Source organism: Haliotis rubra, unplaced genomic scaffold (genome assembly GCF_003918875.1).
Source record: "Haliotis rubra isolate DU_JTF1 unplaced genomic scaffold, ASM391887v1 Scf39, whole genome shotgun sequence".
NCBI lineage: Eukaryota > Metazoa > Mollusca > Gastropoda > Lepetellida > Haliotidae > Haliotis > Haliotis rubra.
In genome coordinates, this window is record NW_025767068.1 from 2,117,665 (window position 1) to 2,141,431 (window position 23,767).

A 23,767-nucleotide genomic window follows, 5' to 3' on the forward strand; every position below is an offset into this window, starting at 1 on the left:
AGCCAGTTGTTTTGCAGTTAAATTTTATTCTTTCAAGTATGGGCTGTATATATTTATTGATATATTTCTCTAAATATATGCATAAAAATGAAAAATTTATCTTTTATTAACCTTTGCAATCAACAGCAGCTATCAAGGCAGCATCAGCTAGTAAACAGAAGACGACAGAAAAGCCATCTGGGTCAGGTGGTGGGGATTTCTGGAACTCCTGGCTTGGAGCTGGGCAGAAAGCAGAGGGAGCACAAAGTGCACCAGCAAAGAAACCAGAGACAGAGAAAGAAGGAACACAGGCCATCGAACCCAGTTCATGGAACTTTGGCTGGAGTGGGCAATCTGAATCAGAAAAGGGTTCTGAAAGTGAGACTTCATCATCATGGTCAAGCTTTGATCTTGGTGGATTGACCTCCAAAGGCTCAAAGACTAAAGAAGGGAGAAAGGCAAAAATTGATGAGAAGAGTGGAGGCCCTGATAGGCAACAGGCACGAGGACCTCTTCATCTGGGACAGAAAAAGTCATTGAAATCACCCAGATCCAGTACCTCTGGGGCTGTTGGTCAAGCTAGTGGGACATCGTCTGTTACAGAATCTGTGACATCTGATGAAGATGAAGGTAAAAGGAAGGAGGAGGGGGGACAGTTGCAACAAGCACATGCTACCACATTGGTTTCTGCAGATTCCTCCGAGGACATGGAAGCATGTGGCTTCAAGGCCAGTGATCCTGAGCCTGAAAGAGAAAGTGATGTTTCACCTGAGAAGGGGTGTGGGACTTCTGAAAAGCATGGGGATGATAGTGAGCATCCCACAAACAGCGAGTATCAAATCAGGAGGGATGAAAGTGTCAGTGAGGAAGGACTTTTCATTGCAACGGATTTTCCACCCTTTGATACCTCCAATCCTGATGTGCAGGATGTGAAAATGTTTGAAAAAGTTCCTGCTACAGATTTTATGGTAACATCAAGTACTGACCAAAGCCAAACTGATACCACTCAGCCAACCTCCTGTGTTTACCAGCCAGACCATTCCATAGTACCAGATGACAATATGGACGCTGCTAGAAGTGAAAGCATTATTTCTGTTGGGGAAAACGAAACAATAGTATCTTCTACTGAAGGTAGCCTGGACACATCTCAGAGAGTAGTCCTGGAAATTCCATCTGGTTATGCAGAACAGATTGGGCCAAGCACTCCATTATCATCAGAAGCTTCCATCATCACTCTGTCCAGTCCTGGTCAGGATGACCTTGACTACCAATGCAGCCCTCCCCAATCTATATCCAGTCAACAAATCACTTCAGAATACATCAACATCTCTACCACTCAGATTCAGGCACCTATGGATAACATGGACACTTTGTGCAGTGTGGACACACCTTCAGTGGAGAGCATTTCATCAGAAGTCGACCCAGCTGATGCAAGTGCTCTGGAAAGGGAGTTCCTGGAGAAGGATCAGATTGACCTTGGGCAGTCCAGTGGGAATGACTCGTCAGATGCTTCGAAGCTTGACAGTAGTATGGACACATGTACCTCGGGGGAGACTGTGGTGGGTCCGAGTGTTGTCGTGGAAAGGGAGAGTGACAGTGACCATGAACATGACATTGAGAAAAGTGATGAGAGTTTCCCTACAACTTCTCCCAATTCATCTTTTGTGAAAAATATGTTGGAGGAGGCTATGGAGGATGTGTCCAAACCTGAGGATTCTGGAAGTGATAATCATTCCTGTGGAGAGAAATCTGAAAGTTCAAAAGTTGAGTCTGAGATTGATAAAAGTATTAGTGGACAAGAGTCCAGTGATGACATTGAAACAACCACTTCATCTGACATTGAAATTATATCAACACCAACTCCAAATGGAGATAAGAATGAACGTCCATTTGACTTGTCACCCTTAAGAATAGCCCTGCAGAAGACTGTGGACAGAAGACGAGACAGAGAGACCCACAGTCACCGGCGGACAGACAGTCAGTCAAGCAGCAGTACTTACAGCAAGGCAGGAGAAAGTGATCAGATGAGTCCTGGCCGAGACAGTCTGGAGCGGCAGGATCTCGAGTCTGGGGATGAAGGTGAGGAGCTGTTGGTGTCAGCTGATATTGGGGAAACAGGGGACTCAGTAGTTTAGAAACAACAATTTGCTGTGTAGAGTTGTGTTCCTTAGCCCCGACCAGGATGCTATAGTTGTGGGTTTAAATCCTGTGCTGAGTCCAAGTATGTAAAACTCAAATTAGTCATCAAACACTGTCATTAGGTGTGAGTAACTTGGATACCAACCTCTCACAAGAACCTCTTGCATGTTTGTGTTTGTTTAGTTTTAGTGACCATGCTAAAAGATACTGAGTTACACTACAGGTTTGTTTATCAAGCATATATAGATATACCTGTATGATTAGGAATATTGAACATAAAACCTGTATGAAACGTGAAGATTACTGTGAAACATAAAACCATATCCATGTAGCAGCCATATTGTGATATACTGCTCACAAGAAGTTAAGGACCACCCAATTCTTTCATGTTACTACAGTTAATGTCATGCCATGTAGTTATAGGGAAGAATATGGCGACCTAACTCATTTGAGTAGTAGGCAATAAAGTAGACATTACATGATGGTGTTACTACTGTGTAATGTTTGCCAGATCTGCGTGCCCCGGACCTGTCCGCCGTGACGGAGGAGGATATTGACAACCCGTACCACCCCCAGAAGCTGCTCCAGGTATGTGAGGGTGTTCCTCCGGTCGTGTCTTGCTCGCTCTCTCTCTTGCTTCGTCTACAGGTCACTGATATGCCAGCGACAGAGGAAACAGAGTTAGCCAGTGTGTTGTAGGTGTTATGAAAGCATTACAGAACACCTGAGTCTTTCAGTTTCCTCTGCTGTGGTGTTACAGTGATGAGGGATGCTGGGCTGCCATGTTTACACTTGTTTGAAAACAAAGCCTACAATCTTGTTGGTCTTTACACATACTTTTCCACTGGGGTTCTGAGGTACGGGTATGAAAATGTCCTCTTGCATGTTGATCCACAAGGGAAGTACGAGACCAACTGGGTTGAGACTTCTGGGAGCTGGCATGCTTTTTGTGCTTTTTCACCTGTTGTCAGCAAACATTACTTGTTGCACACATGGTTAATACATTGAGTGTCGAGGCATGAGATGAGCATTAACTGTTCGCATTGTAATGTAGGCACATATTCTGTAGGAACGTGTTGATGTAAACAAATATATCTAATAAAATAAGTACATGAAGTATGAACCATCTGTCAACATAATCAGACAAATCAGTAGGTCGGAACTCTTGTTTTCAAAAAGTGTTTTTTGTGATGTGGCATACTTGAAACAAAGAATATACATTAACTACAAGTTAAATAGATAATACAAATTTCTTGTGGCTGTAAATGGTGGTTTTATCATTTGTTAGTTGGGTTGTCACACTTCATGGTGTTCATGTTTTTAAAAGGTTCTAAAATCAGGGTCATATTTCAGTTCGTAAAAAGTATCAAAATATAGCAGATCCCTATTTCCATTTCTTTGATGACATATGTATCAGTGATAAAGAAGAATATGAATGTTGATAGCTTGACATACATAATACATGTGATGAGCAAGATATCACAGATAAATACAATGTCGTTCAGTGAGTGTTCTTGAAGAATGATTGGTCGAATAACAATTAACACCCAACTTTACTTCAAGAGTTGAAGAGCACATGTGATAGCAAGCACAGCAGTGATAATCATTTACACAGAAATGTCATGCACATTGTATTACCCGTGTTGCAGTACTGACCATTACTCTAATGTGATGCTAAAGTAATATTAACATAATGAAACATGATGCATTTAGCTGATCTATGTAGCATCACTGGCACCAGTATCCCAGGCTTGGTGTGATTTTGAGGTGGTTACCATGGTTACATGCATGAGCAGATGGATAGTGAGTAATTGTATCCCAAAATATGGTTCAGTTTTCATACTATCAATCACTGGTTTTCCAGCCATAACTCAATATTTATCAGGGGGCCATATGTAGCTGGAATATTGCTTACTTCAACCAACAAGAACATTCACTCACTAAGTCACACATGTTGTTAGTTTCATTTTTGTGTGGGCAGTGGAGTAGCCTATTGGTTCAAGTGTTCGCTCGTCAAGCTGAAGACCTGGGTTTGATTCCCCACATGGGTAGATTGTATAAAGCCCATTTCTGGTGTCCCCTGTGTGATAGTGTTGGAATATTGGTAAAAGCAGCGTAAAACTAAACTCACTCACTCACTCATTTTTGTGCTTCTTCACACTATATATATGTCGTGACCTTGTATACACAGGTTATCACATAGTTTTCTAGTTTCTTCCAACATAACATTGTTGTGCTGTGGCAAACATAAGTCTACATTGATCATTTTCATGTAAAGGATTTATGAACTGCTGTTGCCCTGTGTTATATCACAAGCAGGATATATCTCCCATGGTGCCATGTCTGTGGAATACTGCCAGTGATAATAGTCGAGGGAATAATGGGGCATATTGGTTTCTCTCTTCAGACCACAATGAGTTAGTAATTAGATTTTCATCCACATCATAAAAGAAAATTAGCACATACTTTCCTTGAAACTGATGTCATCTCAATCATGCTTTTAATTGGTTTCTTTTTTATATGAAATCAGTTTGTATGTTTCTTTTCAACATAGTTATGGAGTTTAATGGAAATGAAAATCTGATAATTGACTTATTGTGGCCTTAACCATTTATTTACATACTTCCGACTGAATTCAGTGCATTTATGACAGGGATAAAAGTAAATTTAATCATTCATCATATAAGTGTAAAATATTGCACCTCTTTGAAGTAAATGAGAAAGGATACAGATTCTAAATTGGTAAAGTGAACAGTTGATGTGAGCGGTAGTGGTATCAGCGGGTAATGTCGCAGTTCTTCATGAAAATAGCTTATGAATTATGTAAATGAATGTGATGAATATATTATAAAGATTTCTTTTCAACATATTAATGTGTTCATTATCAGAATTGAGAACAGGTTAGCTGTTATTCTTGCTTTTAGATAACAGTTTTGTATGATTTTTTACTTTTGTGTCCTCAAATTTTGGAAGAGTGGCAGACCCACAGTAGTTCTGATATCATTGAAGAAATAACATAATAATCATCATGAGTAGCTAGTCCTCAATTGTTGCCCTAACCAGCATCCAGCTGTAAAGCCCATTCCTCAACCTAAGTGATTGAATGTCATAAGCGAGTGTTGGTGTGATGGAATTCAAGTTGTCATGCCTACTTGTACTCCAGGCCAACAACCTCTGACCATTTTACTCAAGGCCAACACCCACTGACCCAGTTGTACTCCAGGCCAACACCCACTGACCCAGTTGTACTCCAGGCCAACACCCACTGACCCAGTTGTACTCCAGGCCAACACCCACTGACCCAGTTGTACTCCAGGCCAACACCCACTGACCCAGTTGTACTCCAGGCCAAACCCACTGACCACTGGAAGTTGTACTCCAGGCCAACACCCACTGACCCAGTTGTACTCCAGGCCAACAACCTCTGACCAGTTGTACTCCAGGCCACACCCACTGACCCAGTTGTACTCCAGGCCAACACCCACTGACCCAGTTGTACTCCAGGCCAACAACCTCTGACCAGTTGTACTCCAGGCCAACCCACTGACCCAGTTGTACTCCAGGCCAACAACCTCTGACCAGTTGTACTCCAGGCCAACCCACTGACCCAGTTGTACTCCAGGCCAACACCCACTGACCCAGTTGTACTCCAGGCCAACACCCACTGACCAGTTGTACTCCAGCCCAACACCCTCTGACCCAGTTGTACTCCAGGCCAACAACCTCTGACCAGTTGTACTCCAAACCAATACCCGGTGATCAGTTTACTCCAGGCCAACACCCACTGACGCAGTTGTACTCCAGGCCAACACCCTCTGACCACTTGTACTCCAGGCCAACATCCTCTGACCCAGTTGTACTCCTCGCCAACACCCTCTGACCAGTTGTACTCCAGCCCAACACCCACTGACCCAGTTGTACTCCAGGCCAACACCCTCTGACCAGTTATACTCCAGGCCAACATCCTCTGACCCAGTTGTACTCCAGGCCAACACCCTTTGACCAGTTGTACACCTAGCCAACACCCTGTGACCCAGTTGTTCTCTTGGCCAACACCCTGTGACCCAGTTGTTCTCCTGGCCAACACCCTCTGACCCAGTTGTACTCCAGGCCAACACCCTCTGACCCAGTTGTGTTACTTTACTCCAGGCCAACACCCTCTGACCAGTTGTACTCCAGGCCAACACCCTCTGACCAGTTGTACTCCAGGCCAACACCCTCTGACCAGTTGTACTCCAGGCCAACACCCTCTGACCAGTTGTACACCTAGCCAACACCCTCTGACCCAGTTGTACTCCAGCCAACACCCTCTGACCCAGTTGTACTCCTGGCCAACACCCTCTGACCCAGTTGTTCTCCTGGCCAACATCCTCTGACCCAGTTGTTTTCCTGGCCAACACCCTCTGATCCAGTTGTTCTCCTGGCCAACACCCTGTGACCCAGTTGTTCTCCTGGCCAACACCCTCTGACCCAGTTGTACTCCTGGCCAACACCCTCTGACCCAGTTGTACACCAGCCCACACCCTGTGACCCAGTTGTACTCCTGGCCAACACCTCTCTGACCCAGTTGTACTCCAGGCCAACACCCTCTGACCCAGTTGTACTCCTGGCCAACACTGACCTGACCCAGTTGTACACCTGGCCAACACCCTCTGACCCAGTTGTACACCTGGCCAACACCCTCTGACCCAGTTGTTCTCCTGGCCAACACCCTCTGACCCAGTTGCCAACACCTCTCATACCAGGCCAACACCCTCTGACCAGTTGTCTGGCCAACACACCTGGCCAACACCCTCTGACCCAGTTGTACACCTGGCCAACACCCTCTGACCCAGTTGTACTCCTGGCCAACACCCTCTGACCCAGTTGTTCTCCTGGCCAACACCCTCTGACCCAGTTGTTCTCCTGGCCAACACCCTCTGACCCAGTTGTACACCTGGCCAACACCCTGTGACCCAGTTGTACACCTGGCCAACACCCTGTGACCCAGTTGTTCTCCTGGCCAACACCCTCTGACCCAGTTGTACTTGAACGCTGTGTGACCAGCTCCTCGGGCAGATCTCAAGATATATGTATCCAGACCCCACCAGCCTGGGCCCCACAGCAGTCCCCAATGGAACCACTACCCAGAGTCCAGCTGCATGTAGGTAGGGGCAGAGCAGGGAATCAGTGTGATGGCTATTGTTTTATTCCTTCTTTGGAAAAGACCAATTTATTGTCTCATTTCATGTAGAAGGCAAAATACAATTAGGTGTTATCATGGTTGATTTGAGACTCTTAAAACAGTTTCATCAAAAATAGAAATAAAAAAGGAAGGTTCAAAAGCATAACTTGGTGAAATACATCTTTTATTTGATCAACTACATCTAGGTAACATTTGGCGCTCTTCAGATATGCCAAGGTAATTCCTGTACATGAAAGAAGAACATGAGTTGGTCTGGAATTGTATTTAATTGGGTTTGTTGCTTTTCCAGTTAACATGGTTAGAAGTAAAGATGCTAAATGACCATAAGTAATTCGAGATGATTAGAACCTTACAAGCACACCTGAATTGATTGCATGTATAACTTTCAGGGTGTACCCACCCAACAGCAACATGAAATAATAAAGGTAATCATATCAAGTTTTTCTTTTCACACATTCCATCATGTCTACTTGCTGTTCCAATAATCACGATCATTTTTCTTTGCGAGATTCACAAAGGGACTGTAGCTCACCTTTATACAAAAGTTAATGATGTTAGCTGCAGAGATATAGCTTCTCTCACGTGATTGCTAACACCACTAACAAGCAGGATAGCCATCTAGTTTTTGTAGGGCTGCGTCGGTTCATTGACGAAGTCAGTATCACATATCTCACCATAAGGCTTTTGGGGAGGAAGGATACAATAAAGAAATATGTCCTTAGTATTATCTATGGATATTTAATCGTGGAATTTTTTAAGTATGGTACAGAAAAAAGTGAAGATAACAGCATTTATGAGCAGTGATATGAAGTTGTTCTGTTTTGTTAGCATGTCTGTCTCTTCAGCTATCTTTTCCCGTTTTGTTGTGTTAACATTTACTTGACCAAGTTGCAGATACACGTTCTGCAACTTCATGTTATGTTTTGGAGCAGATTATGAATTGACTTTTGTTAAACAGTTACCAATTAACAACTAGTTGCATTTGATTTTAAAGGCTAAGACTATGTGGACTATGTCACGAGTTTGTTGAATTTTGTTTTTAGTTGTGTGCTGATGATTCTTTTGCTTGTGTTTCTGCTAGTGTGTATTTTCCGTCATCATATAAGTAGTTAGTACTGTAGTGTGGTAGAATACTAGCATACAGAGACAAGATATTCAAAGACATTTACATTTTCATGTAAGGGACCGTTCATAATTTATGACTAGGGGGGTGATGCTGATTTTAAGGGGGTGGGGGGGCATCACCCATGTCCTGGCCGACTGCTCCAGTGGCTAAGTGGATAGAGCGTCTGTCTGATGAGCCCGTCATTGAAGATGGTACTTGTTATTACCCTGCCTGATGCTTGGCATGAAGGGTATTCAACAAGGACAGGGTGGCTTGATGTTAGTATAATTGTATCCAAGGGAGGTAACCAATTGAAACTATGACATGAGATATCAGTGAGCTAACACTATTTAACCCCTTTGCTGCCAATTTTTTTTTCTGACACACTTTTTTATGCATATATATGAAGTGGATTTGTATGCTTATGTATAATATTATACATTTAGTATATAAATGGACACTTCCCATAAGTGATGAAAATTCATTTAGCTCTAGGATGGCAAATGACGACAGAGAGGTAACAAATGCATGAACAAAAGGGACATAACTCCGCTATACTTAGCAGGTCACTTGCTTAGAATTTGATGTGGATAAGGACAGTATATTTCCGAGATGTTTTATTAACAAAGATCCACACTGCAACTGGATACAGAATCTCAAATGATAAGAAATGATGAAATCGTACTACATGATAGACAGTCTAAGTAAACTTAGGCTCAGTATTATTCGTAATCTAACAAACCCTAGTAGAAGGTCGCGTCAGCTAACCTTTTGGACTGACCAATCAGAACACAGCTTTCCAAGTCGCAAAAGTTAACATTCACAAATAGCGTTTGAACCTTTACCTAAAAAAACCTCGAACGATTCGCAATGCTATTTTCCGCACAATCGCTTTCGAGTGATAACGCAATGAGTAAACAGTTGCTGAAAATAGCAGATTTGTCAATATTCAAGTATGTCATCTTGCGGAAATATAAGCTAATAGTAACCATGTCATTAGAAACCCCCTAAGCATATATATTGCAGGTCAAATATCTGTGTTTTATGAGGATTTTCGTTTGTTGATAGATCAGTGTCAGCGACCAGGTAAGAGAAAATCCCAAAACCATTTTGTAAGTCCCGTCGAACCCTAAGAAGTAGTCGTCGTATGATTGGTTAAATCCGTTCAGCCGTCTCACGTTTGATTGGACATAGGTCATAGGTCGCTGAAAGGTTAGCTGCTGCGACCTTCTACCAGGGTTTGTTATACTCAGTATAGCAGGGTAACAAATGATAAAAGATAACTATGTCTGTGCATGCAAATTTGACTCTTTTCGACAGAATATGAAACAACTGATTATAACAAGTAAACAATGTTTGAAATAGATAAACAGTTGTATCTTAATTGGATTACAGGTACTCAGGTTTGGCATCAGTTTACAGTAGTTCTATAATAACATTTCAAACACATGAAAATATTTTCAATTTTGGTCTTTTCTTTGTTCCTTTTGATGTAGCTATACATATGTGAAAAATAGATGAAATGAAAGTGGTTTTGTAGGGCACTATCAGAATAACTGTGTGGTTTGACAACAGAAGTACATGGCATGGTGTATGTTTAGGTTATGCAGTTCTTGTAGAAATACAGTTTACATTTGTAAACACTATCCAATATGGCAGAATGTTTACTTCGGGGTTCATGTTTGCATATTCCCCAACATTTTTACTGACTGTAAGGTCATCAGCAACATTTCAGAATAGTCATCATGATGACAAACATATCGGTGATCACTGAAATACTATATTTGAAATTCAGTTCTTCGTGAATATTTCAAAACATAGACAAAATATCACTGTTAATGGTGATTATGTAATGTGTCAAAAATAGTGAGATTTACAATGTACCTAATTTTCAGAGGTCATTTTCAGCAAGGTTGATGAAGTAGGTTCTTTAGCCTCTCCATGCACCTATGATTCTGGAAGTATAGGATACATAGGTACTGCCACTGAGAATATGTTAACTTGGATGCAGAGGCTTTGAGAGCCTTCATACACTCATTATAGAGTCACTGTTGATACTGAACTGCTGAAGCACTGGAAATTTGACATCATCTCACAAAACTGCCTCAAAGTACCTGTATGTGTTAACCGGGTGAATAATGGTGCAAGGATAGAACATCTGGAGATAAGTGTATCCAGCACATCTGGTTTCAAAATTTATGGGATCAAAATTCCGCATCGTCATTTGAAGATAAAATTTGGGTACAGAAATTCCTTGCAAATAGAATGCCCAACAAGGGCTGGCCATAAGGTATCATAACTGGCGACAATTGCAAACAACCCTAGTCTGAAATGAGATCACATAAGCTGCACTTACGAGTGACTCGTCATATTTTACTCTGCAACACCACATACTCAGTACTGGGCCCCGTTCCTGAAAGCGATTGTAGTGCTAAGGTGATCATAACTCCCATACTTTAACATAGACTTACGACAGTCGTAGCGCTACGATCGCTTTGAGGAACGGGACCCAGGTTGGCAGTTTTTGCATTCAAGAACTGAAAAATTGATCATATGATTGGATGACTGAATAAACTGACTAATTGTTAAACCAATACATTCGGACTTCACATGTGTTTTTGATAATCTGAAAATTGAGCTCGTGAGTTCAGATGAAGTGTCCTGCTCGTTGCTAGTTGGGTGTACGTTTTGTGTTGTGAACAAGTTCTGAGATAATTTCTAAGATATTTGCACATTCTGGGCAGTTCAGTATGTTACTTACAATACAGCATCATTTAAACTCTTGATGTTTCTGTGTTGGTATGGCAGGCAGAAATGCCTTCAAAAGTTTCAACGGTCAGTTGAGATGTATTAACCCTAAAACCGACTATTACTTTGATTGTTGTTTTTTTCCTGCAAAATAGAGAAGTGATAGGACTTGTTTATATAAATTATAAGTTCCAGATTGATTATTTTCTTTCAAATATCATATTTCTGGCAAATAATATGTCACAGCTTGAAATCCAGCACCATTATTCTGTTTCTTCACTTCTCAGCAAGATCCTTGTACCTTTCATTCTCCTAGAAAGTGTGTTTACTGTCCAGTGTTAAGTTATTTTCTTTTCTCATTGACAACAAAACAGGTATATTTCTTAATTTTGATTGTGATGAGCCTTTTATTAGAATTACGTTCATTACAACATAGTAGCTTTTGTAAGTAGCTGACAGTATATTCCCAGCTAGTTTTCACATGATGAGGCAAGATCATGGACGTCTCCAAGTGATCAGGAGACATCACCTAACTTTTCATCATCCTGTACTGTGTATTATAATGCCATTCTTTTCTGTTTGCAATTTGCCATCAGGCTTCATGTGGATGCCACCATCTTAGATTCTGAAAACCTGAGATAGAATTTCTGTCATATATGTGTGTGACTTTATTAAATTAGCATACCGTTACTACAAACAGTAGATAGGTCCATGTGGTCAGGGTGGACCTGGTGGTTGCAGTATCACATACATGTTACAGAAGCTAGCAGAGCAGGCGGAGGTTCTGCAACACCGGGAGAACAAGCTGGTGCAGCTGAGCAAGGAGAACAACGACCTTCTGGAGACAAACAGCATCCTCCGCAAGTAGGTCCACACACACTTGAGATGGAACAAGGAGAGTGGCACCCTGTAGCCTTGGCCTCTGTTCTGTTTCTTTAGGTGTTAGAAGGGTAACACAGATGTGTTTTAGCTATGAGAAGGATAGTGGGCAGGTGTAAAATTGATTGACCAACACAGTGGTGGTGTTGCATGATGAATTGTAGTAGATATAAGGAGGGTCACTTTAGCTTTGAAAAGGATTGTAGGTAACTACAGGTAGATGCTGGTATATGAAAGGTAACAATGGGAACAGTTGCTTAAAATATCAACCTAGCAATAATCAAAGCTTCCTTCCAGACATAGCAGTTATGTTTTAGTATCTGTGTGTAAGAAATCAAATGTTGTTGATTGCTACCACTCATTTATCATTGTGTATTTTTTCTTCTTTTAAATTCATTACCATAATCTGTTATTATAATTCATTACAATAATCTGTATGATGGCAGTCAGCTGCAGCAGGTGGAGGAACTACGGGAGACTGAAATGACCGATCTCAACATCCTCACAGAAGAGTTCACAAAGAGGCTGTCCGAGGCAGAGAAGAAACTGCAGTCTTCTATCAAGGTACATAGTTTAAAGGGCAGGGGTGATCACAAAGAGGCTGTCCGAGGCAGAGAAGAAACTGCAGTCTTCTATCAAGGTACATAGTTTAAAGGGCAGGGGTGATCACAAAGAGGCTGTCCAAGGCAGAGAAGAAACTGCAATCTTCTATCAAGGTACATAGTTTAAAGGGCAGGAGTGATCACAAATAGGCTGTCCGAGGCAGAGAAGAAACTGCAGTCTTCTATCAAGGTACATAGTTTAAAGGGCAGGAGTGATCACAAAGAGGCTGTCCGAGGCAGAGAAGAAACTGCAGTCTTCTATCAAGGTACATAGTTTAAAGGGCAGGAGTGATCACAAAGAGGCTGTCCGAGGCAGAGAAGAAACTGCAGTCTTCTATCAAGGTACATCGTTTAAAGGGCAGGGGGTGATCACAAAGAGGCTGTCCGAGGCAGAGAAGAAACTGCAGTCTTCTATCAAGGTACATAGTTTAAAGGGCAGGAGTGATCACAAAGAGGCTGTCCGAGGCAGAGAAGAAACTGCAGTCTTCTATCAAGGTACATAGTTTAAAGGGCAGGGGTGATCACAAAGAGGCTGTCCGAGGCAGAGAAGAAACTGCAGTCTTCTATCAAGGTACATAGTTTAAAGGGCAGGGGTGATCACAAAGAGGCTGTCCGAGGCAGAGAAGAAACTGCAGTCTTCTATCAAGGTACATTGTTTTAAAGGGCAGGGGTGATCACAAAGAGGCTGTCCGAGGCAGAGAAGAAACTGCAGTCTTCTATCAAGGTACATAGTTTAAAGGGCAGGTGTGATCACAAAGAGGCTGTCCGAGGCAGAGAAGAAACTGCAGTCTTCTATCAAGGTACATAGTTTAAAGGGCAGGGGTGATCACAAAGAGGCTGTCCGAGGCAGAGAAGAAACTGCAGTCTTCTATCAAGGTACATAGTTTAAAGGGCAGGGGTGATCACAAAGAGGCTGTCCGAGGCAGAGAAGAAACTGCAGTCTTCTATCAAGGTACATTGTTTAAAGGGCAGGAGTGATCACAAAGAGGCTGTCCGAGGCAGAGAAGAAACTGCAGTCTTCTATCAAGGTACATAGTTTAAAGGGCAGGGGTGATCACAAACGCATGTACTAAGGTAGTCAGGTCACAGTGAGATACTATTCTTGGGACAAAAGAATTGCCTTGTCTTTTGGTTCAATCCTAGTTGGGGGCAGTGGGGTAGCCTAGTGGCTAAAGCTTCTGCTCGTCATGCCGAAGACCCAGGTTAGATTCCCCCACATGGGTACAATGTGTGAAGCCCATTTCTGGTGTCCCTGGTCGTGATATTGCTGATATATTGCTAAAAGCGCACTAAAACCATACTCACTCACTTAGTCATTGCAACAACATGCATTATGTATAGCTCTCATGCAGAAACAAAATATTTGCAACACTGCTTCAATGCTCTTAGACATACACAGCCTACGGTAACAGATAAATAAGCATGTATGTTTGTTGTTCTGTATCAGCATTTTAAACCACATATCAAAATACATGACGTGCGGGTGAGCTGTGCAGACACTATTGGTGTAGTCATTACTGAGGCAACAGTGGCCAGTGATGGATGTGAGTGCTGGTGGTTTAAAGAGAATAGAGATGCATATGTTTTACACATACCTTGGAATAATTAGAACGAGAAAGCTGTTGCTATTGTCTGAAATTGGTTTGTGAACAAATTTCCCATTTTACATAACCATCTAATTATCAAATGGAGCATTAGAATTGGCAAGTTTCAAAAGTGGTTATTGTTGACATTGACAGATAGCCTTCCTTTCCTCCCATGACTTTACTGTTTAGACTTCAACCTTCAGTTAATAAATAATAAATATTAATGTGTATAAATATTTTGGCCGTCTGTTAGGCAGAGTCTGTTACATTTCATAAGAAGAATGTATGTCAGTCGGTTTGTGTTTCAAAATTGTTTTGTGTAATGTGACCTGGCATGCAAACATTGTGTGTTATTGTTTTCAGGAAAAGGAAGCTTTAAAACGACAGCTTCAAACAGCTCAAGATGAGCTGAAGAAAAGGTACTTTTAGCAGTGTGATACAAGACTACTTCAATTTATGTAGATCACCATTGAATCATTGACTGGAATACCAGCTGAAATTGTCAGGTTGAGTACGTCAAACCGTGTTCATTGACATTTACAGTGAAATTTAATAGTATTATATTTGTAAGATAGGTACAGCAGTAGCCAGTTACAGTGAAGAAAATATCAAGAAATAACTGGTTTCACTGTTATTGAGTGATCATGTCTTGAGGAGTCAACAAGTAGATAGCACTGAATAGCTAGCTCTCATGCATTGACTTATCATCAAAAACGTCCCTGTGTCTTCAAAATAAAGCATGGTACAGTATTTGCAAATTTTACATTTATTAAATTTGTCAGTTTTAGTAAAATTGTCTACATAGTTTAAAGAAGTCTTGGAGCCAGGGATTCTTTTTTTGATAATTGCCAGTACATTGGTATTGCTATGAATCTATGCATGTAGCATGCTGAAGATGTTGCGATGTTGCAGTGCCAGTGATGTGAGTCAGCAGTGTCTGCTGGAGGAGAAGGATGAGCAGATAGCCGAGTTGCTGCAGGAAGGTCAGTTATATACCATAGGTTCAGATTCAGAATAGGGCATTCCAGGGGAGTGTACATCCCCAGTACCCCATGCCTGTCTCTCTGTGAGGATTCCCGGTCCAGTTTAGGTCCCCAGTACCTCATTCCTGTTTCTTTGTGGGTATCATGAAGCTGAATAGCTATGTTGTACTCCATACTTGTTGTGAAGGTGACTAAAGTGAGGATCTAGTGTTAACAATGTGTGACCCTGGTGACCATGTTGGGCCATCGTACCCCATCAACATGCTACATGCTGTCTAGTCACTCACACGTTACACATATACAGTGAATACTGATGCTATGTTCATTCTATGTAAGCTGTGTTGACAACATCATAAAGATGTTTAAAGGTTTGTATTAACAAATATTCATTTGCACTATTTCAGGAGAAAAGTTGTCTAAACAACAGCTGCAGAGTAACAATATTATAAAGAAGCTGAGGAGCAAGGAGAAGGAAAACGAATCAGTGTTATCTTCACAAAAGTAAGTGGATTATTCCTATGACATACGGTACATTGAATTTTGTAATTCACCAGTTCGACTCTGAGCTTCTCCCAGATTTTGATCTCATCTTCTTGGCTTACATTTAGATGGTATGATCAGCTGAGATACTGTTAAAGCAGTGTGTATGTCAAGCAGTGTTAAGCCCAGCTAACTCACATACATATTGGAGCCACTCTGTAGTGATGACATTGACAGTATACTGTGTGTCCACAGGAAGAATCTGGAGGAGCAGAAGACGGAGCTGGAGCACCTGCGCAAGGTGTGTGACGCCAAGGATGACCTGGAGAAGAAGCAGATAGGTATGTGGTGTCTCACCCAACTCCATCAGGAGTAATAGATACAGGCAAACAAAGACATCTGTCCCTTGATGGTAATGTGTGAACTTCTGACTGCCTAACATGCCATCACAAGTTGACTGAAATATGTGCAGAACAGGTGTTAAGACACAATTGTACATCACATTTTCAAATGCTCACCTGTTACTGGACAAGATCATCTTGTATGTTCACATTCTGTAATGACTAACTTGAAACTAAGGTTAATGCTGAAAGGCCAATTCTGACAACACCTTCAGGACAAGTTGAAATCTATACTTGCTGTTCTCCATACAGTCTGTGTAGTTTTACATTGCTAGACAGCTGTGGGAACAGGTTACGTCAGGGCACAGGTGTGGGGTCCTTCGAGCTGCTGGTTATGTGGTCTTACATTGTAAACTGGCTCCAGGGTAGAAAGAACAGAATGTATTAGAATTCGTTAACAGCAATCTAAGGAGTTTCCAGTTATTTATGAAAACTAGAATGATTTGTGTCTTTGTATATTCATGGTGGCCCTTTGTTACAGAGGCTATCAGTCAGCTCAACAATGCTGTTCAGAAGCAAGAGAAGGAGTTGTTGAAGTTTAGGGTGAGGAGAAAGTGCTGAAACCAAAATCTGGATGTGCAGTGGTTGAATAATTTAACTATGAAATTCTTTTTAAAAAAAACACACCAGTATCATGTCTAAAGGTTTTTTGTTGTCTCAGCTTTCAAGTTCCTGTGACACCAATAAGGCTGTCTAAGATTCAGTTCACTGTGCAGAGTTACTTCCCTTGGTCACACCAGCAACCAGATCAAATGCTAGTCCACATAAATGATGTTTCTTGGTTTGTCAGTGCCAAATGTATTCTGACTGGTGTCACCAAAGCAGTATAGGTCCAAGCTTGCATCCCTCATTAATCTGACTTGCTGGGATGCAGCTGGACAACTGTTAAGAAATGGTGTTACAAACCCAATTTATTCAGTCACAAATATTGTTAATGATGTGAGAAATAAACATCTGTAGCATCAGTAGGTTAGCTTTGTGTGTGTCGACACTTACATTATATGCCCCTTGTTAATGAATTCAGGAGTAGTAGTGTCATACTGGTCCCCTGTTTAGTGATTCTACAAGTATTTATCTCCACAGAGCGAGCAGGAGGACGTGCAGGAGAAGGAGAGAAGTCTTCAGACAGCACTGGAGAATGCTTACAAGTAAGTGTTGCTAAGACGCTGGGTAGTATTGGCTCCAGCTGTTAGCCTTTGTATGTTGTTTAATGTCACACTGTTGATGTTATACATGATGATCCCAAGCTACAATTGCGACTTTTGGGTTGGACCTATCTGTCGCATGTGTGATATCCATAACTCTTTCACTCATATGGTTAACATCTGTCCTCCTAGAGAGATTGCCGACCTCCACAAGATGAATGCAGCCCAGGACAGCAAAGCCCAAGAGGCTGCCCTCAGTGCAGAGGAGGTGTCTGCGTGAGGCTCTCAAGATGGACATGGAGCATGAGAAGATGAAGCACAAGCAGGAGCGAGAGGCCCTGATCATGCAGATAGAGGATCTCCGACTCACCATGGCCAGGATGGACAAGGATCACAACCGGAGGGAGGACATGCTCAGACAGGAGATCTCTGATCTGCAAATGGTGAGTCAGGGATGTTGGGGAGATCTCTGATCTGGAGACAGTGAGTTGGGGTGTTGGGGAGATCTCTGTTCTGCAGATGGTCAGTCAGGGGTGTAGGGGATATCTCTGATCTGCAGACAGTGTGTCAGGGGTGCATGGGAGATATTTGATCTGCAGATGGTGAGTCAGGAGTGTAGGGAGATCTAGACTCTGCAGATGGTGAGTCAGGAGTGTAGGGGAGATCTCTGATCTGCAGATGGTAAGTCAGGGGTGTAGGGAGATCTCTGTTCGGCAGATGGTGAGACAGGGGTGCATTGGAGATCTGTTCTGCAGATGGTGAGTCAGGGATGTAGGGAGATTTCTGATCTGGAGATGGTGAGTCAGGGGTGCATGGGAGATCTAGACTCTGCAGGTAATGTTAAGGGCGCAGGGGAGATCTCTGATCTGCAGATGTTCAGTCATCTGTGTACTGGAGATCTCTAATTTGCAGATGGTGTGTCAGGGGTGTGGGGAGACATCCACTGAGCCGATGGTGAGTCATCTGTGTACTGGAGATCTCTGATCCCCAGCTAATGAGATCTCTGATCTGCAGATGGTGTGTCATGGGTGTGGGGCAGATCTATGATCTACAGATGATGTCAGGGATGTATGTCCTGTATGCAGTAGGTAGATCTACATAGAGTTTGTGAGTTATGAGGTAGAGATGGTTGTACAGTTTGTGAGTTGGGACGTAGACACAGTTGTACATACGGTGTATATGTTCTGTTCCCAGCAACTGCAGGAGGACGAGGCCAGAACCCAGGAACTGTCCCACAGTGTGTCATCAGGTAGGTTCAGTGTAGACCCACTGCATCCATGAGTTTCCAGGATTGATATGAAGTTATTGTCTGGATTGTATGTATTGAGGGGGGAATCTATGTTTAACTGTGACGTGGTATCTCAGTTGATCAGCAGTATAAAACTGGCGTACATACATGCACACACATATTGTGAAAATGACACAATGTCCCTCCCTGCTCCCAGCTACTCGACCGCTACTGAGACAGATAGAGAACCTTCAGGCCAACTACACCGCACAGTCCACGTCCTGGGAGAAGGTGGAGCGCAACATCACAGAAAGGCTGGGTGAGTGAGGAATTTGAAAACATAAGAAACTTATTTGATAATTTGACTTGCCATTAGCCATCAAGTCCAGTCTGGTTTTGAAGTTTAATGTGATTAATGTGATAGGGGATTCCAGATATACACATAGTTTCCCTCAGTCTTTCTTATTGTATGTTTCTGTATTACTTCAAGACATGACAAATTGGTACTATTGGTCCCAGTGGAGGGTATTACCGGTAGTGAGACTTGTTAGTCTGCCCCATTCTTGTATCAGCAGTATGCAATGCTTTGTGTCTCCTACTACTTTGACTAACAAACATTAGTATAACTGCACCATTGAGCCAAACCTTGACTGACTGACTGAGTGACCTCCTCCTGCAGCGGATGCCCAGAGCCAGCTAGCTCTGGCTGTGGAGAAGGAGAGGACAGTGAGTGAGAAGCTGATGGAACAAAACATCCGCCTGTCGACACTGGAGTCGCAGACAGCTCGGCTCCGGCAGGAGAAGTCACAGCTCCTGGCACAGGCCGAGATGGACAAGGCCAAGATTGAACTGTTAGAGGAATCGAAACTCAAGTCAGTTGATCAAATGTAGCCTGCCAATATTTTGTTAAATTGGTGTGATATTTGTAATTATATATACACAGGTGATTTTGTATGCAATGGTTCTTCATTTGGAGCCTTGTTATTACAAAAACTGACTATCAGCCTGTTTTGTTAACAAAAACGTGACTTTTAGTGATGAAGATTTTTTCTTAATCTACCTTCCGAGTCCATATGTTTATATTTGCATGAAATAGTTCCTTGTTTTGCCATTATTTTTCATGCACTAAAGCTATGTAATGAGTCGAAGGTGGGGCTACACTACTGTTTTTAGGGATACCACCGGTATTGTTCAAGCTGATGGACAGGAAACTGGTGATGGCTCAGAGAATAACAATAATATTTTTCCTTATCCTGACTCATGCTAAAAGCTTGTCTCCTTCTCCTTGCGAATGATAGTGGAACACTTGAAGTCCCTTGAAGTCCCTTTCTAAAAAGCGGACGTAAAATCCCTACTCACCCACGAGTTACCTCCCTTGCCCCTTTGGCGCCCTTTTGGTCACCTGACCGGCCATGTTTTGTCACTCTCTCCTTTTGCCCTTGAGGACGGCTGTGAGAGCACCTGGGTCCCTACACAGCACATATCCTTTTCTATTTTGGACCTTACATCAAAATTATTGCTGTATATGGCTTTTAGGATTGTATTCTACTATATGGTTTGAAATTTGATCTAAATTATACGTTGTTTGACATGTTTCTTCATCGTGTTTACATTTGATGAAAACTTGTGTTCTTTGTAGGTACCAGCTGTCTGCGGCTGACCCACATTTATTATGTCCTGATTGCACTACTTCATGTTCTTTCAGCTCTCGCTGTAAACATTGTCTGGATTTAACCACTTTTGAATTTAATAACTACCTTTATTCCATTCATAGACGTGCAAAGGACTGGGTAAGAAGGTATTCACAAGTCATGTCTAAATCGAGTGATTGCGCTGATAACCGTGTGTTAACTACTGCTGCCGATGTTCATAATTCCAGTGAATTGCCGAGCGTTTTACGGGGGCAGGTCGCTGTGCCAGTGATGAACCCTGGAGCTAAGAGATCATCGTCAATGGAGCTGAGCTCTTCAGAAGAAGAAGGCTAGATCTTCAACACAGAAGAAGAAGGCTACTACCCTAAGACTTCATCGAAGTCTCTACACAGCTGACCCGTGAAGATCCGGGGTAGAATAGGTCTTCAGCAACCCATGTGCTTGCCATAAAAAGGCGACTATCTTGTCGTAAGAGGCGACTAACGGGATCGGGTGGTCAGTTTCGCTGACTTGGTTGACACATGTCATCGGTTCCCAATTGCGCAGATCGATGCTCATGCTGTTCATCACTGGATTGTCTGGTCCAGACTCGATTATTTACAGACCGCCGCCATATAGCTGGAATATTGCTGAGTGCGGCGTAAAACTAAACTCACTCACTCACTCACTCTACACAGCTCTACGGTGTACTTCCGGAAGAAGCAGACGTGTATAATGATCCCCCCATCCTCATACCTGAAGTCACAGTCGTCAGCAAGAAGACAAAGCTTGCTTCTACATCTACATCAGCAACTTTATCAGCGCAGACATTGACAGAAGACCTTCTATCAACGCAGACATCGGGTACCAGAGACAGCAGCAGCATCAACTCTTCACAAGTGCAGCGTGCCTTAGAACATGCTTCATCGTTGTCAGAAGCATCGTCAATCCTGCAGCAGTCTCATCAGACATCGCAGAACTTCAACCCGGGACTGTTCATGCAACAGTTTACAGACCAGATGATGGAACGTCGCTTCGCGCAGGAGAAAGCTGCTACGAAGACCACTACGATGACTACTAGCCTGCGTGAAGATTCAGCAATCTCTCCAACGCACTTGGAAGAAGAGGGAAGCCTGCATGAAGGCTCACGCACCCGACGATCTTCCCCTTCTGAAGTTAGGAGGGTGAACACCAACGTCAGCTCAGGAACCGCTAAGGATTCTCCCCACAGAAGCAGGTCGAAGCGTTCTCCTGAACCCTACAGACGTCGTAGATACGGGTCGTCATCACCATCGGACTCAGACGCACATCGGGAACCTGAGCGCAGGCACTCCACATCTTACAGAGGGGAGACTACGTCTAAGAATCAACTTTCACGAAGGCCTAGAGAAACATCTCAAGACTCCAGGAAGGATACACGATCACATCGGGATCGTTCACCTGCACGCAGTTCGTCATACAGATCTTCACACAGAGACTCACGTCGTCGTGAATCATCAGAGCGGAAGATGTCTAAATCAGAGGAAGAAGGTGAAGTCATATTCTCCGATATGGAAGTAACCTCATGGATTGCTAATGGATTCACCAAGTCCTTATACAGAGCCCCATGGTCAGCATCATCCATCTTCGGGGGAGTGATTGAAGAAGTCACCAAAGAGGTTACACTCGAATCAAGGGAGGTCATGATGATAAAGTCCATAGATACCTTGGCAAATGTGATTCGCCAGACGTCCCAGCGCTACTCCAACAAATCCAAGTTTGCAGGAGTCCATAGAGCCAGAGAAAAGAAGTATTCCAGCTCAAGAGGAGGAAGAGGTTCTTTTCGTCGCCCAACCGGAGTCCCCAGAAGTAACCCCGGAAGAGGCCGAGCACCCAGGGGTGCCAGGGGAACCAAGCGCTGAAGGACAGGTTTGGATTGACTGGAGTCTTCCACCCCCAGCCGTTCCTGTACAACTTTCAACAGTGGGTGGACGTCTTCAACGGTACTCGGAGAATTGGGGAATACTACAGGACCACTACGTATCCCAGATACTACGCAGATGGGTACAAGATACAGTTTGAAGCCACCCCGCTGCTTACAAGCAACCCAATGGCCTTCAGATACGCAGCCGACCAGACAGAGAAACTGGACGACACAATCAAGACTCTACTCGACAAAGAAGCAGCAGAAGAGATAAATCAAGATCTCATCATGCCCGGTTTTTACACCCCAATTTTCCTGGTACCGAAGAAGAAATCCAAGGAGAAGTTTCAGCTCATCTACAACATGAGGAAGTTCAACCAGGAGTACCTTTGCAGACCAGCAAAATTCAAGATGATATACAGATATATACACATATACATCGTCGAGGTCTACGTCTACGACGGAATTCAAGTTCCCAAGATCCCAGTCAACTCAGACTGCAACTAGACTTCACCATCAGGCTTCTCACTCAGTTAGGATGGCTGGTAAATCTCCTCAAGTCGGAACTGGAGCCGAAACAGGATCTTCATTCTTTTTTATATATTCCTCCTTGGGGTACTTATAGGCATTTAAATGTCCATTTAAATTCCCTACGACAGTTGTAACAATATTTGAATAAAATATTTACAAAACAAAAACTACGTTTTGTCTTGTGAGACCACCCTTACAGGGCCTTCCGGCCCCCTACAGCCAAGAGCAGGTAACTCTAGACCGTAACCTCGTACCTCACTTTCCATGACAAGACGTGGGTCCATACCAGAAGGTTTTTCCTTGCGACTAAGAGAGTTATGAGTGTTTCAGAAACTGCAACTGTATGTATGGTTCTCTTTTTTCCCTGCATGGGCGAATTGGAGGTTTTTTCTGAATTTTTCCATTCATAATTTCTCGTTGTAACTTGGTACCTGTCGCGGTCGGCTCGCTAGTGCGTGTCAAGATGGCGGACAGGTCCCTTCGCTAGCCTTCCTGTTCATTGGTTTCCCATGTGGTTTCCCATGTGGTTTTTCAATGTTACAGGTGGTTTTAGTGGTTTTTTATTTGTATCTTTGTACGTGTAGGGCGTATGTCTACTGCTCGCATTTTCTATATTACGCTAAAAAAACCGTAATTGTTAGTTATGCTGCAGTGTGTACTAGGTTGTCAACTGCATGCTACGTTTGTCGCATTAGTTGTGTCACCCATGCGTCTTTTTACATGTATTTGTATGTGGGTATAGGGTAGATTGCTGCACAGGTTTTACTTGTTGCAGTTTAAACCCTGTGCCGTGCCTTGCTGCAATTCCCGTGCACGGGATACCCACGAGGTCTGCTTACGCTGTTTAGTGCAGAAGGAACATGAGGAAGAGGGTGTGCGGCATGTGCCATGTTCTCGCCCAAACCATTCGAGCGGCGGATAGACACGCTGTTTTCACGGCAACCTGCTTGGCGGGGTGATCTCTGGGCACAGGATCCCCTGTCCAAAGCTCCCATAGTAAAAGGGGGTCCACGGGGCAGCTTCCCCCGCCGGAGCCGGCTCCCAAGAAAGCTAAGGCGACCAAGGCGGCTTCGTCTTCACGCACTCATGCCCCTTCTGCATCTCCTACTGCTTCCGTCTCTGTACCCGCCACCCCCCCTCTTGATTCAGCACCTGTAAAAAGTGTTCCTGTTGATTCGTTAACCGTTTTTTTCCAGGAGCAGATGTCGTCAGTCAAGTCCCTGATTGATACGGCGTTAGCGG

At 43.2% G+C, this 23,767-nt stretch overlaps 1 protein-coding gene across 1 annotated transcript in view; it reads left to right on the plus strand.

The window, feature by feature from the left end:
* The window catches only part of LOC124286726 (TATA element modulatory factor-like), a 39,817-nt gene that overhangs the window by 1,605 nt on the left and 14,445 nt on the right, over positions 1 to 23,767 (plus strand). Inside the window, 16 exon segments of the mRNA XM_046723152.1 lie at positions 127 to 2,058; positions 2,630 to 2,706; positions 7,693 to 7,728; positions 11,917 to 12,020; positions 12,482 to 12,599; positions 14,587 to 14,642; positions 15,136 to 15,206; positions 15,611 to 15,707; positions 15,942 to 16,027; positions 16,569 to 16,630; positions 17,171 to 17,235; positions 17,425 to 17,497; positions 17,499 to 17,675; positions 18,427 to 18,481; positions 18,678 to 18,779; positions 19,140 to 19,332. Of these exon segments, the coding sequence (XP_046579108.1) occupies positions 127 to 2,058; positions 2,630 to 2,706; positions 7,693 to 7,728; positions 11,917 to 12,020; positions 12,482 to 12,599; positions 14,587 to 14,642; positions 15,136 to 15,206; positions 15,611 to 15,707; positions 15,942 to 16,027; positions 16,569 to 16,630; positions 17,171 to 17,235; positions 17,425 to 17,497; positions 17,499 to 17,675; positions 18,427 to 18,481; positions 18,678 to 18,779; positions 19,140 to 19,332 (3,304 nt within the window).